Here is a 15,033-nt window from a genome sequence, read left to right as displayed (position 1 = left end):
AAAGAATATTTTTTTTCATCGTGCATAATTTTTATTTTCTGTGCTATAAATGAACTTTAAAAAAAAAAGCAAGCGAGAAATAATGTGTTGTTAACTTGTAACTGTTAATTTTTTTTAATTATTGGCAACTTATAACTGTTAATATTGCAATTGCAGTTTGCAAGTGTGCAATGCGCCAAACAAGTGTGAATAATATGATGACAACACCGACTGGTCTGAACCGAACCGGAGTCTCCGGGCCGAACAGTGAACCAAACACCACCTACAAGCCAGATCTTCGAAGAAGCTTCATCCTTGCTCATTTTAGTCCTCCTCGTTCTCTTCTGCGGCTAAAAAAGGAACACTGTTATTCCACGTATGAAGTACTTAATGCTCTCAACGACCCTCAGTTTTCCACCAAATCCTTAATACTTTTGCATTGCTGCTGTATCTCTGTCGGCTTCTTTCTTCCACTCTCTGGGGTTTCCTAATATTATTACTCTTCCTTTTCTTTTCTGGGATTTCCCCGTTTCACAGTTTTGATCTTTGGAGCTGCAAATCATGCAAGCAACTCAAGCAGCCACGAATGAAGGTTCTGATAATTCACAAAAGGTTGGATTTCAACGATTGATCTGCGTAACATTTAAAGTTCTGTGGTTTTAATCACTACCGAAAGTGAGATGGCTATTCTGCTTTTCTTCTAATTCAATTCATAACTAGTGGATATTTGCAGAAGCTTGAATCCAGTAGTGTTTAATCTTCAGTTTGTTTTTCTGCAATCTTGTGGCTGGAATGGTGTAGTTGCTGATTGATTTCACTTTTCCATATCTGTTATAATTGATCCAGTTGAAATCAAGGGGTTTGTAATTTCAGCTTCTCCTATGCTTGCTTGAAACCGTTCCTGCAGGCTAGTCCCCGTACTAAAATCCCTTTCTAGATTTGCGTCCTAGTTTCAATGCTTACCATGTTTGGGTTCGGATATGGATTTTCTTCTTTCCATGTCACCGTGGACTGCCAGACCAAATTGAATAATTTTATGCTTAACTAGCTACGTTCAGAGAACATATCATGCATAATCTGCAAATTGCTTTTTGGTTTTCATAAATTTATGTTCAGTGAAAATTTTAGTTCTAAGAGGATGAAAGAGACCTATGGGGGAAAGTTTGCCCTTAAATTGGCGAATGAGAGAACCTGGAGATAAGCGTGTGGGCATTGGTATGGTGCCAATCCCTTAAGTTGGTGAGCCATTCATGTGTTTGCTCTTGATGTAGTTGACAGAAAGAGTTCCGGAAGTATACAAGTTTTTCTTCTCTAATTGAAAACGTGTTCTTAAAGATGTTTTTTCAATGCGCAGACTGATCTTCAGTTAAACAGAGAAGTTTCAGACAATGGACCAAGTGGGAGGCGGCCAGATATTTCACTTCAAATCCCACCGAGACATGTAGGTTTTGGAAGTACACGTGGTGGAAGGTCTCTGGACCATTCTCAAAGCTTCTCTAAAGGGCTTCCATCACCACGAGGCATTTTGCGGGCTTTGAGCCTCAAAAGGAAAGGCAATACAGCAGATGCTGAAAGAAGCAGCCTCCTCAATTCAGACCCCAAGGCAGCTCCAGACAGTCCAAATTTGGCCAACTTTCCACCCGCAATTTCATGGAAAAGATGTACTTCTCTTCCTGTTACGCCTGCTACAAATTTGTCCCCTTCAGTTTCTACACCTGCTTCTGCAAGGACATACAGGGAACAACCTAAACGCCATGTAAGTTTCTTTCTACCTCCTGTGCACTCCTCGTTCGTGGGGTTTCAAATCCTGTCCACATCTGGAGCCATGGGAAAGTTTAATTCATGGCATCAAACTTGTTGATTTAGACATTGAGTCAAGCTTGTGTTTAATGCATTTTAAAACTATTTTAACATTAGCACACTGACATTAGTCTTTGCCTGAGGAAATTGGCATTTGTGATGGTGGAAAACCTAATGATTCTTTTTAATTTTGTGCAGAAAGATGCGGTTGCTGCTGGTTCCCAGGTTTCAAGGTCCCTCTCTGTGCCTGGGAGGAACATGGTTATTGTAAGATCTTTGTCTTTTCCTGCCCGGAGTGAGCACGCACGGCAAGATCAGAATGATGGTATGTTCTATATACTCTGTTATTGCTGTTCCATTGTCTGACTCCTTTTGCCATGTTTAAATTCATGTGCTTGAATAAACTGTCCGTTTTTAATGTTGGCATTGGCTAGAAAAATGGGTGAACTTAAGTCAAATTTCATTCTACTTACAGTTTTCCTCCCTCGTCATATTCATTTGTTCAATGAATTTAAAACTAAAAAAGTTGTACGTCTTGTTGTGGCCTCTTCCTTATAGAGGCTTTCGATTAAATGATTTAACTAAGAAAAGACAATTCTAAGATGATTTGAATAATTTAATTTGGTAGACTTTATCATAAGTGACCACGTCAGAAGACATCATATTCATATTTAGACAGTATTATAGTGCCGGACTCTAGTTTAATCTCTGAAACTTTATTGAGTTATTGACACCTGAATGATCCAGTGTTTTGCACAAATTGCACACAGTCAAATAGGAAAATATTTGTTTTTTCATATTTAACGTTGGTTTCTTGGCAAACCAGATCAAATAACTCCTGTGCCAGTAGAAGATGCTGATGAAGAAATTCCTGAAGAGGAAGCAGTTTGCAGAATCTGTTATGATGTTTGTGATGAAAGGAACACCCTCAAATTGGAGTGCAGTTGTAAAGGCGACTTGACACTTGTTCATGAAGAATGTGCAATTAAATGGTTTACCACAAAAGGAAATAAGAAATGTGATGTTTGTGGCCAAGAGGTTCAGAATCTACCTGTAACACTGCTTCGTTTGCCCAGCTCTGCTCAGACAGGAAGGAGACAGGCGCAGGGTCAGCAGAACATGAATCCTGAGACGTTAAGGTGATTCGACAGTCATATCCTCAAATTTGACCTGTTTTTCTACTTGAGAAGCATGGGTAAACTTGCCTTACATGATTGTTGGTGTCCTTTTAAGCATTATAATACTTACCTTTATGAGTTTAAATCAAAATCCAGGCTGTAAGTGTCTGTGCATTCACACATATGGATTTCATCTTCTATTTATAAGAAATTTTCAAGAATTGTTCTTAATTCACCATTAACTTGGCTGATAACAAAGTGATAATTTGGAAACTTATTGTCAGAATGAATTAATGGGTTCTTCTATTTCTAAGCATCTAACTCATCAACTACTGCACAGTAACATTTTGCTGATTCATTATTCTCTGTTGTTCTTTTTACAGTGCTTGGCAAGACTTCGTGGTGCTTGTCCTAATAAGCACAATATGCTATTTTTTCTTCCTTGAGCAGCTACTGGTATGCCCGTTTGCTATGAGGGAAAGCTTATGGCAATCTATTTCATGGTTATAAAAACTACTTTTGTTGTATTATCTCATTCTTATTGAGTGTTGTTTTCACTTTCTGACATCCACTTGATAATCTCTTCCAGTGGTTTTTTTCCATGTAGATATTATTATTTCTTTTACATTCTAAATGACTAAAGGAGATATAGATTTTCCTTTGTTTGGAGGGGTTGGGAAGAGAAAAGAAAGAACCACAAACTGCTTATGCATTACAGTATCGTGAAATTAAAATGTCTGACTGGATATACCTTAGAAGTTAGGGAAATGTGATTCTAATTGTCTATATTTCCCCCAAAATTTTAATGTCCAATCATGTTCGACCAACACGATATCTGTTTCCATTTTGTAGCTTCCTGACATGAAGACTCAAGCAATCATTATAGCAGCACCATTTGCCTTTACCTTGGGTCTCCTGGCATCTATTTTTGCGGTCATCCTTGGTATAGTCTCATTAATAATAAACAGCACGCCATTTTTTTCCTCCTAATTTTATTTTGATTACTGTTTGAACGTTTGCTTGTGTTGCTTGCAGCAATAAAAGAGTATATATGGACATATGCTGCTCTTGAGTTTGCTCTTGTGGCTATAACAGTACACCTGTTCTATACTATGGTGAGTGGACTTTCTCGTACTCATTCTGTACTATGCCATATAGACCAAACATGATGTTGCACAAGAAGGGGAATCAAGGAAAACAACCAAAATCTACCGCAATATCTTAAATTCATGTGAATAATACACAAGGTGTAATTTCCTAACAGAGATGGTAGGTCTATAAATGATCTGAGTTTTGAGAAGTGTTCATCTACCTGATCTTAGAGAGATAGAAGTTGGAACTCTATATTAGTGACTTTTGAGGTGACACTTTAGTGTTCAGTTCCCTGAAGATCTTTTCTCTTTTTGTCTGAGACAATCCCCTGGTTTATCTGGAACAACTGTTAAATGGATCTTTTCATGTAACCTGGTTGCATTGCAGTTGCACTTGAAGCCCATTTACGCAATACTGCTTTCATCAGTTTTGGGTTTTGGTATGACTATGAGCATCAACTACGCATATATCCAGTATGTTTCTTGGCGTCTGCAAGTCTCCCAGGATGCCAACCCAGTATGAGTCTCCTCAACATGGATTTTTCTGTTTATCTACTGACGTCACGATCGACCCTGTGTTTGCCAATCAATCAAATGCTGTATCCTCTCTCTCTCTCTCTATATATATATATATATGTATGTATGTATATGATGAAATGTATAACTATTGGAAGGCAAGGGAAAAAAACAGATTGTCTGGACTTTTATGTTTAGGCAGTCTTTGTTGCAAAGCGGATTTCACTGTCAATATCCAAGATGAGTAAATTTTCTTGCTAATGGATGCTGTATAGCTTTCTGTTCATCAATATACGATGATGTTAGGTAGGCCACTGGCTCCATCTTGATTTTGATTTTGTTCTACTCAACAAATTCGGTGTGGGAAAAAATAATAGAAATAGAGAGCCGCCAGATTTAGCTTTCCTCAAAGCTTTCATGAAGAAACACATGCAGCTATGAAGCGAAAAGGACGTCAGCTTTTCCTCTGTGGTGTTGCTGCATTCAACCTCTGAAAAATAGGTCTGCAAAGAGTCGATGCCGGCAACAGAGAGAAGCAGATCAGAATGAACGACTGAACGAGATGGCGCAAAAATTCCTACTTCAATTTCCTCATGAGACTTGAAGAAATGATGATAAATTTTCTTAGGTCAATGATATATACTCCCTCCGTTCCTTATTATAAAAAACATTTGATACTTATGGCATGTTCCTATATATAAGAGACACTTAAAAGTTGTCTTTATTTTTTTGTGTTGATTTTCTATTTTACCCATATTTATTGTCTCCAACTCACACTCTCTCTCATTTCTACTTCTCTTTTAATAATTTACCATTGTTCTCTCTCCTTATTAATGAGGGTATTTTTGAAAAAAAATTATATTTTTTACACATTGATTATTCTTAACTAATTTTAACTGTTTTTTTATCAACGTAATTCGGTTATTCGTCTCTTATAATAAGGAACGAAGGGAATATATATATATATAGTTTTCCGATAAGAACGTACCATCTACTTATTTGAAATTGTCAGTCATGAAATGTTAATCGGTAAAAAATATTCATACCTCATTTCTTCACTACAAAGATACTAACCACAAGCTGGCAATATATGCATTAGTGCATCACTTAATAGAACAGCTACAAAACAGACTAGTCATATATCTAACGCCCGTATAGTTGACAGAGGGACGACCCGAATTGGTCTGTTCATCAATAATAGCATCAGACATCATGAACTCGTTAAATTTGATGAAAACTAAGAATTTCTCTTACTCATTAAACAGAGAATCGAACAAAAGATTCGAGTAATGAGTATCATTACAGCCAAAAAAAAAAAAAGGAACCATTTACGATCCTAACAACCGGGGAAAGACATAAAACTTACATGTTCATGCATGTAAAAATTTCCAGATAAATTATTATCCAAATGGAACCAAATGACATCATTACACAGGGCAGCCATTACCTTTTTTTAAAAGAGAGAATGTCCAAGTTTAACATGGCCTTTGTCGAAGAACTGACAAGCTAAAATAAACAAAATACTACGAAATGCTCACGAGGAGATAAGAGTTCATTGGCTGTTAAATGGCTCGGTCTTATCGAAACAGTTGGCTTTTGCAACTCGAGTCCTCTGCATTGATGCAGTGTCTCCAGCATAACTGTCGCGATGAACCATTTGGTTTGTCAGCGAAAAATCACAGGAGGCAACAATCCAAGAAACCTGGAGAAGAACTGAACATCACGTCGAATGGACCATAACACACATGAAGAAGGCGACTACAAGAACAGAGAAAGGATGATCGAGGGATGCAGACAAAGCGCAAAATCATCGGAGCCGTGGTGGAAATGGATGGCAAAATCACATTACGGACTCACGAAGTGAGCATTCTTTTTGGACGGTGCTGAATACGGTTTTAAAGAACCTCCGCACACCGTTCGGGCATTTGGTCTAGTGGCATGATTCTCGCTTAGGGTGCGAGAGGTCCCGAGTTCAATTCTCGGAATGCCCCGTCTTTGTAATTTTGCTGGCAAAATCAACTGGGCGTACTTGGCTTTTATTTGATTTTTATGTTTTATTGGGTACGCGCGGTTGTTGGGCACTGGGCACTGGGCACTGGCGATTCCTGTCCCTCTGTGATGCTATCATACAACTCGGCCCCTCCATCGTTTTCCCGTGAGTAGAAATGTAGAATTTCCGTGTACTCTTACAATAGTTACAATACCGAACACGGAACAAATTTACCTTATTAAAAACAAATTATAGGCGAATTTTGTCAAAACATAGAACACAGTAACACCCAATGTTCTATGGACAATGAATTGGATCAAGTTTTTCACCCTTTTTCTCTTTCTAGTAGTGGTTACTTAAAATCAAAACTAAATGTTTCACAATCCCTTCGGCGCATGTCCAAAAGGTGACAAAATGGGGTATCAATCATATAACGAGGGGGTTTGTACTTCATCTCCATTTCTACAACATCCGAGCCTCACGTATTGAAAACAAATAGAAGAAAGATGAAAACAGAGACAACTTTTCTTCATTGCTCAAAAAGTCAAACGCCATAGGCACGTCCTCGTCTTACAACCCACAAAGTTATCTCTCTCTGTTTTTTTTTTTGGGGGGAGGGGGGAGGGTTTAAAAAAAGCCATAAAATATGATTACTTCTAGGAAGTACAAGGATGTATGGTTGGTTAAACTTTCACCTGCATCCTCTCTCCTGGCCTAGCTCTTATCATCTCGCAGCAAAATGAATAGAACCTTAACTTCCTATATGCTCCGTATCACTAACAACCTTGACTTTCAAATCCTTCCATAAACAGCAATCTATTCAAGATTTTCCGGCAAAGATGCAGGATCAAGTTCAAAAGATCCTTTAGGGACACCTACTCTTTCCTGACCAGTCATTTTAAATGAAGGAATCCTATGAGAGAATCTAAATAACTCCACCGATGGAATTTGAAATGAATCTTCACCGTTCTTGTTAGCTCGAGTGAAGAGGCTCACAAAACCTTTCATCTTCTCCAAGTATGCAACAGATACCTCCCCTCCTTCAACGTAATCCGACAAAACTTCAACAAAGTCAAATTCATACTTTTGATGAGATTCCACATCAGTGTACCATTTGATATCCCAATTTTTAAACAGAGCCCAAATCTCACCCTTCCTAGGATAAACTTTAAAAGTACTACGGCCAATCTTTTCACACAAAATCAGATGTGAGAACATAAGACGATCTTCAGTAATTTCAGTGTTGCCAAGCACATACTTCCCACAAGCAACTGGCAGGTTATTTTCTACCCAGTTGATTTCATTTTCATCATCTGGCTCTGCTTCAAACCATGTTATTCGCAGCTTGAATCCGGGAGAGAGGACTTTCCTGATCAAAGCATAGAATCTCGGCATGCCATCAATTGTGTCATATATAGCCCAAATCTGTCCATTCGCAAAACTACCTTCTTTCTTGTCCTTTTCAAAGTCACTGAACTCTGCATCAGGATAGACAAAAAAGGTTGGATCTTCTGCTGCTTCCCCTGTCCCATTTGAGCACTGGTTTGCCTCTTTTCCCCTCTTGTCCAGAGTTTCCTCATTTCTCTTGTGTAAGCTCTCTTGTTTCACCTCTTTCTGATCATCTTTCAGGTCAGCAGCTGAGCCATTACGGTTATTCATTTTAGCTGTCTCCCCATTGTCTTCTTCCGCACCACATGAGCCACTTCCCTTGGCCCCCATTGAGGGATTTAGGTCATCATCATCATCACTTCCATTCTCATTATATACAACCTGAGGCTTAGACCTTGTAGATCTACGTCGATGCTGTTCTCGGCCTCCTTGTTCACCACGAGCACCATCCTTGTCAACAGCCATATCATCTTCAGAATCATTGCTGTCTGCGGAATCAGCACTTTCGCTAAAGTCTGCTACCCTCTTCCTCTTTCTCTTTCTATTTGGTTTATCAGGGATGTTCGGGCCTTTTTTCACAGAAGGCTTTGTATTGACGTTCCCAGTATTCATACCCTGGGACCCAACATCAGCACCATGATTTAAACCATCTTTTTGTTGCCCAAAAGCTTGACGACTTGAATTAGCTGCTACTGATGTACCAAGCAGATATGCAATAAAGGGCCTATGACAAGTGTGACAGGAAACAGATCTATTCACAGCTTCAAAGTGAAACTCATATCTACTATTACAAAATGGGCAAGCAGTCCAAAATGTAGGGCGGCTACCATTGGGTCCCTGCTGTGTAGACTGCCTAGGCTGTTGCTGCTTCTGAGGATTCATGTTGGGAAAATTCGCCCTGACATTGTTTTGCACCCCAGCACTCACATTTGTATGAAACTTCTGTGGTGGATGATATGGCTTTGTAGTTCTGTTCATAGGAACTTTGTACTTCATGTCAAGTATAGCCCGTTTATTTTTGTCCAAAAGTACCCTTTGGGCTTCCCCAATTAGTTTAAATGCAGCTTCTGCACCGGAAAACTTGTTCTTGTCAGGATGAAGTTGGAGGGCAAACTTCCTGTATTGTTTCTTTATCATTGCCTCATCAGCTGACCGCCCAACTTGAAGAATTCCATACCAGTCCATCTCATTCCCAAACAATTTCTGCTCCGCAGAGCAATGCACATCACATATAATAAGCATTTGAGTTATGTTCTCCAGATCAGGATATAGTTGCTGAGCTTTAAGAGCAATTTTACGAGCCCCAATGAAATCTTTACTTTCCATCTTCTTTTCAGCAATTACCTTGGCCCGTAAGGCCTCTTCTTTATTGCAGTCCATCAAAAATCCAGATAATAAAACTTCAAAGCAAGCTTTCTGGTCAAGTGCATTAGAAAACGACTACATTTAATCTAACGTATCTGGGAACAACCTAACCAAACAACTAGGAGTCCATATAAACCTTCCAGCGCCTCACCAGTACCCAAAATACAATATTTGCACCCCAGATAAAACCTGCAGATTTTGCATAACTTACAGCTATTAGATTCTACATTGACCAACAGTTGTAAAAGAACCAAGGAGTCGTTTGCATTGCAAACAGAATTCAGAAGCCTCGATAGATATGTGGATGTTTCTATTTATTACAACCGGAGCAGTGCAATCACAATACTTATAAGTTGTAAGACGATTTATCAGTAAAAATGTTTTTCTTCATCTGTACAAATTAATAAAACCTTTTCTTCCATCATCTTCCAATCAGACTTAATCAAATTATCAAACAATAATAATAAGCTGTAACATGATTTATAAGTAAAAAGGTCCTTTTTTTCCATTTCTTTCTATGAGGGAGATCATCGGTCGTTCAGACCTTCAATAAAATCCAAACTGTTTCAGGCAGCCACAGATACAAAAAAGAAACAAATGTTACAAAGACATTAAAATAACCACCCCCCAAAAAAAAATCTTTTTAGGCTTCTATTCAACAGGAGGACGATAACTCGATGGTAAGGACGTCGAACAAGTTCAGCCACTTTCGGTCAGACTTTAGGCTCCACGAAAGACTAAGAAATAAAGGCGATACGCTTTATCAAAACTAGCCAAAAAAAAAAAATTGTCAAAAACATTCAAGTCACAGAGGAAAAAAAAGGCCTGACTCATTCTCAAATGAAGAAACGTAAAACGACATCGCGGAAACATAAGTCTCACTTAAAAAACTTCAAGAGAAAAATCAGGAGCTATTGTGCCGTTACAGTTGAGAAAGGCCTATAAACAATGGCATTCTTTTTCCCGTTAAGACAGCACATTGGACAATATGAACATGCGTGTGCGAAGAAACTTTAAAACTACATTAGAACCCTAATTATAGCTAACCTAACAATTAAATCTCAAATGAACCCAAACCCAAAAAAGAAAAATAAACGGAACGATCTCGAGGCGAGTGGGAGAGAAAAAGTGTTGAAACGACCAGAGGAGTACTCACACTTCAGAGGGAACGGAAGGAGAAAACCGGTGGTCGAAGGTTCGGGAAGTGCCGGAGCTCAAACAGCAATTTTGACTTATTTCAGAAATGCTAAGGGCTCAGGCGCCAGCATATGTATCTTTGTTGAGCCGGAGCAGCGTCGGAGACCAAAATGAAGGCTTTAATGATGCAACCAGAGGTGCTAATTGAAAAAGCCCATGGGTCAGCTCAGCTCGACCCGTTCAACAATTTGGGCTCGTAATCATAATTTTACTTCAATTATTTTACTTGGGCCTCCATTATTTCATAGTTTGGGCTTGGACATCGGACAAGTGGGGTCTAATTTGTAACTAAAATTGTGTAACTATTCATCTTTTATTACCAACAAATATTGGTTTAGTTGGTAAGAATACGACTCATATTTTATAGACGAACAAGTAAACACAAATTTAATTCTACTAATGATTCTTTGCTATGGTCAATCTCGATTATGATAGTTTCTTATGATCTAAGGACTTACAAATGAAGATGAAATCCACTTTTTTTTTTTTTTTTTGTTTTGGTTTTTCTCTACTCATCTAGACGAAGTACTTCAGAGTGTCCAAATTCTTATTTGATAATAAGTCTTATTTGGTAATCAAGCTTGAATTTTGATGAAGTGAGAATATGGATGGGAATGAGGCATTTAAATTGTACTATCTCCAATCTTAATTATAAGAGCTAATTGACTAATTTAAAAAGATTAAAGAAAGAAGTTAAGTTAGTTATTTGTAATAAATAAATGTTATTTTTTCTAAAATATCCTTGCTAATCAAGTGTATTGGCTAGAACTATCATTGTTAGGAGGACTATCTTGAAAAAAAATACACAAATATTAGACACAAAGTGGATTGAGGTCATATATTTAGGACAAAAATAAAAGTCAAACGAGATCTTAATTAAAGATTGGAGGTAGTATTTGGTATAGAGTAATATTTAAACATAATGCTTTCATTACTTTCATTTTATAATCAACATAAAATGTGAAAAATACTTTAATACCCTTGTCCTGATTCTCGAACTTTATCACTCTGCTCATTTTCACAAATCAGACAACTCGCCGTTCTCTATAATTAAAGGAAGAGGATTTGCAAAGAAAGAGGATGATTGAAGGAACAAAAAACTTCATCAATTGCACACAACTCACCATCATATCGTCTGAGAAAAGGAGGCAACTCTAGATTAGACGGTGGGGGTAAGGGGGTGTCAAAGAAGAAAAGCAAAACAAGATATTAGTGAGATCTGATGACCTTAGTACACTACTAGTGTCTTTCTATGTTGTCATTCCTTTTTTATCAAGAGGATATGGAGAAAAAGGCATGGTGAAAAGCATAAAAGATAATGACAGCCCTTGAGGTTGGAGAAGGAGGGGACATGGCCGAAGAGACATAACAACAATAGAGAATGAAGACAAATACAACAGCAAGGTTAAAGAGCATGTAGCAGTGATAGAATTCCGAGCATCACCTCTCCTATAGTGTTTTCTGATCTCACGTACATGGAATTTACTATTTCCAAAGTAGCAATCATTTCTTCATATCAAATAATCTTTTTAGCGGGCCTTTTCAATCATAATCTCAATTCCAACTCCTGCTTCCTACCAAAAATAGGGCCTAAGGACTTATTCAGTATATGTACATTCTTGCCTACATAAAAAACTAGAGAAGTAGGCAACTTGGTGTGACTGAAACCACCTTTTAAAAAAAGCTAAGTTTTGTTTTTTTTTTTAAATATACATTTCATTAAAACCCCCATATGAAAAATGAGTTAGTTTCTAGCACAAGATTGTTGTAAATATTGTACATGAGCGTGTTAAAGAAAGAGCCTCTCTAACATTCTTCCTCTTTTTGATGGATTTTCTTTTTTTATAGATAGACGCTTTTTTAGACATATCTTGTACCTACCTGTGACCTATAAAAAAGGAATGTTTGTCGAAGAAGTAACCGCTCTTAAGGTGCTCGTGTACTTCTTTCTCCAATGAAATCTTCTTCTCTTTTCCGAGTTCTCTTACCTTTTGTTTGTTGTTTGTTTTTTTTTTTTTAATCACCGTGTGTTGTTATAAGAGGGATCCATTTGCTCTAATTTATTGAGCAGTTGCAGAATATCTCTATCAAAAGAGTAACTAGTACATGACATATGATTAGTCTTTATAGATGTTGCCAACAAAGATCATCCTTGATCTCAAGTCATCATTACCATTTCTCCCCTCTCATCTCTGATTTCACATTTGTTGAGCAACTCAATCATTCACCTCCTCACCAGCCATTCTTGTATGAGCGTCGTCATGTTCAACATCATGACAACCTGGGTATAATTCATCGTGTTGAACCCTTTGTATATCATAGTTGATAAATTACGCAAACTCCATGAACGGCGACATTGATGATGCGAAAGGATACAATTAGAGAGCAAAAATGGCTCTGGTTCTCGTCAAGGCCAGCTTGTGTTGGTGATGTTTGATTTGTGGAGTTTGATCATGGTGGTTCGAGGTCCTTGTTAGCTACTCCCTCCCCTCTCTCTCTCTCTCTAAAAATATAGTTCTTCTGCGATATTTTTCTTCTGGATTTTGCATCTTTCTGGTTTATTATCGTTTTCTTTTGATACACTGATTTCATGATATTCGACAGACTGGGTACATGATTCGTTTTATGAATCTATTGATTTCACAATTTTTATTTGATTTTTAAGATTAATGAAATTTCTTACGCGATGGAAAAAATGAAAATGAAATGAGGAGGAAGAATAACCAGGGGGAGGAGTCAAGTAATTCAATAACAAATTGAGCAAGAAAGATGATTTCGTCGTCAATAACAAATTGAGCAAGAAAGATGATTTCGTCGTCATTGAGACTAGATTACTTATTCCGTTTTTAATTTTGCCACAAACTTGGCCGAAAGCGTTTTGTGACAATTTCAAACCGCTTTATATAGACTACGGGGCAAAGGCCCAACAAAAACCGTTTTTCAAATAATCAAAATCAACACAAGTTTCTATTGAATTCTGTTAAAATATATTAAACATGCACAAACTTTTGCTAAAAATAATTAGTTAATGTTAACAAAACTCAGAAAGGTTATGAATGATTCATATTTTTAAAATAAAGCAAATCTACATAATTTTAACAAAATTTATAAAATGCTTTTTATAAATTACTTCTGTTCTCAGAAGAAACATATGTAAGCTTTTTAAGAGGCGTATACTATAATTTGCCTGTAACGTTTTCACCATTAAAATCATATACAATTTTATTTTCAAATAAAGTATTCAATAATTTAAATCGTTCGAAAATATTTTTGAATTTAACACGTCATGTATAATAGTTATTTAACGTTATTCACCAGTTGATAAGAATGAAATTAATAGAAATAATGAATATAACAATTTCCCAAGGAGAGAATAAAATCTGTATAGTATTATATATATAAAAGATTTTTTTTTTTTCAGTTTTACCCTCCATTTAATGCCATAACATTTTAAATCTTACTGCCCCATTTAATGCCCTCCATCAAACTGGGATATTATTGAAAACAAGCAATAATTATACCTTAAAATTTGAGAAAAGACAGCTGACAAATGAAAATATAAATTAGGACAAGTAAATATGAACGGAGAAAGCAGCTTTCTTTGCTTTGGGTCTTATTTCCAAGTAACTAGGGTATGCAAAGGTCCAATTTTCATGGCAACTTAGAAAATTTAAAAATCTGCGACAGGAATGGGATTAAAAATATTAGAGAGAGAAGGTTTATGTTGGCAAAACATTTGCAATTGTCCAAGAACCCTTAATTTACAGTACAAGTAAATACTACTAAATGACAACATTTGTTCTAGCAGACGACACTATGAAAACTGCAGCAAATCTCTATGTACTAAAGCAAAAGTGGTATAACATTCAAATGGCCGCAAATTGTGGAAATTATTCTCTTTTTGATAAATGGGGCTTATTTGCAGGTTCCTCACAAGCGACATGCTCTGCCCCAAAACAATGGACGAAAGCGCTCCTGACCAACCAGCCTCTTTGGGGTGTAATGGAAATCTCTACGCAAAAACCCTTGGCCTTTTCAGACTAGCATTATTGAACTCATCCTATTGCATAAACAGAGAAATTGAGAAAAAACCATTAGATATCAACCTAGTTAATAAGATCAGCGATCATTGCTCAAGAGAATGCGTTGCGCATAAAATGCAGAAAATATAGGAAAATTTCCAAACAGATATCAGATACATCAATAGAGATAGCTGCATAAGAAGTAATGTGCATTATTTATTTTACAATGCTTCGTTGCGAGAGCATAAAGCTAATTAGTGCTCAAAAAGATAAAATCAAATCAATTTTCTCAGACTGTAGAAGTACATGGAACATGTCGTAGCATAACTGATCACAGGTAATTTAAAAGCCAGACACAATCATATCCACAACTAATTCCCATGTTAAAACAACATGTCAACCCAACTAGATCAAGCAGAAGACTAGAACTTGAAAACATGGTAAAACATGGTCAACGGTGGTTTAAGTCTTGCGAACCTCATTAGTAGTCTGCCAAAACTTTTCTGAAAAGCTCCTTCGGTGCTGCGCATGCAAAATGAAGTCACATAAAGAAAATAAGACATCCA

General features: G+C 37.1%; 2 protein-coding genes, 1 long non-coding RNA gene and 1 other non-coding gene across 4 annotated transcripts; 2 read left to right on the top strand and 2 right to left on the bottom strand.

Annotated features, from left to right (window-relative positions):
• Nucleotides 1-365: 365 nt before the first annotated feature.
• LOC114718637 (uncharacterized) lies at nt 366-4,818 on the top strand. Its single transcript, XM_028904025.1, has 8 exons — nt 366-591; nt 1,334-1,735; nt 1,978-2,104; nt 2,606-2,918; nt 3,281-3,353; nt 3,750-3,840; nt 3,933-4,012; nt 4,377-4,818. Exons 1-8 carry the CDS (start codon nt 541-543, stop codon nt 4,509-4,511), a joined length of 1,272 nt encoding a protein of 423 aa, XP_028759858.1. The 5' UTR covers nt 366-540; the 3' UTR covers nt 4,512-4,818.
• A 1,605-nt stretch (nt 4,819-6,423) lies between these two features.
• Nucleotides 6,424-6,495, top strand: TRNAP-AGG (transfer RNA proline (anticodon AGG)). Its single transcript has one exon. It is a non-coding gene; the product is annotated as a tRNA-Pro (tRNA).
• A 428-nt stretch (nt 6,496-6,923) lies between these two features.
• On the bottom strand, nt 6,924-10,513 carry LOC114718644 (uncharacterized). Its single transcript, XM_028904036.1, has 2 exons — nt 10,405-10,513; nt 6,924-9,437 (listed from the first exon to the last, which is right to left on the bottom strand). Exon 2 carries the CDS (start codon nt 9,261-9,263, stop codon nt 7,311-7,313), a length of 1,953 nt encoding a protein of 650 aa, XP_028759869.1. The 5' UTR covers nt 9,264-9,437; nt 10,405-10,513; the 3' UTR covers nt 6,924-7,310.
• A 3,601-nt stretch (nt 10,514-14,114) lies between these two features.
• LOC114718645 (uncharacterized) lies at nt 14,115-15,027 on the bottom strand. The gene is made up of 2 exons (XR_003737839.1): nt 14,945-15,027; nt 14,115-14,505 (listed from the first exon to the last, which is right to left on the bottom strand). It is a non-coding gene; the product is annotated as an uncharacterized LOC114718645 (long non-coding RNA).
• Between the last annotated feature and the right edge of the window lie 6 nt (nt 15,028-15,033).

This window comes from Neltuma alba, unplaced genomic scaffold (genome assembly GCF_004799145.2).
Source record: "Neltuma alba isolate B1F8T4 unplaced genomic scaffold, ASM479914v2 tig00011855_pilon, whole genome shotgun sequence".
Lineage (NCBI taxonomy): Eukaryota > Viridiplantae > Streptophyta > Magnoliopsida > Fabales > Fabaceae > Neltuma > Neltuma alba.
This window is presented reverse-complemented; position numbering and strand designations above follow the sequence as displayed.

Bases quoted from the DNA above. Each gene is read 5' to 3' on its own strand.
- LOC114718637 (XM_028904025.1), top strand. From the start codon at position 541: ATGCAAGCAACTCAAGCAGCCACGAATGAAGGTTCTGATAATTCACAA. The intron at 592-1,333 runs GTTGGATTTCAA...TTCAATGCGCAG, and splicing joins GTTCTGATAATTCACAAAAG to ACTGATCTTCAGTTAAACAG. The intron at 3,354-3,749 runs GTATGCCCGTTT...TCCATTTTGTAG, and splicing joins TCTTCCTTGAGCAGCTACTG to CTTCCTGACATGAAGACTCA.
- LOC114718644 (XM_028904036.1), bottom strand. From the start codon at position 9,263: ATGGACTGCAATAAAGAAGAGGCCTTACGGGCCAAGGTAATTGCTGAA.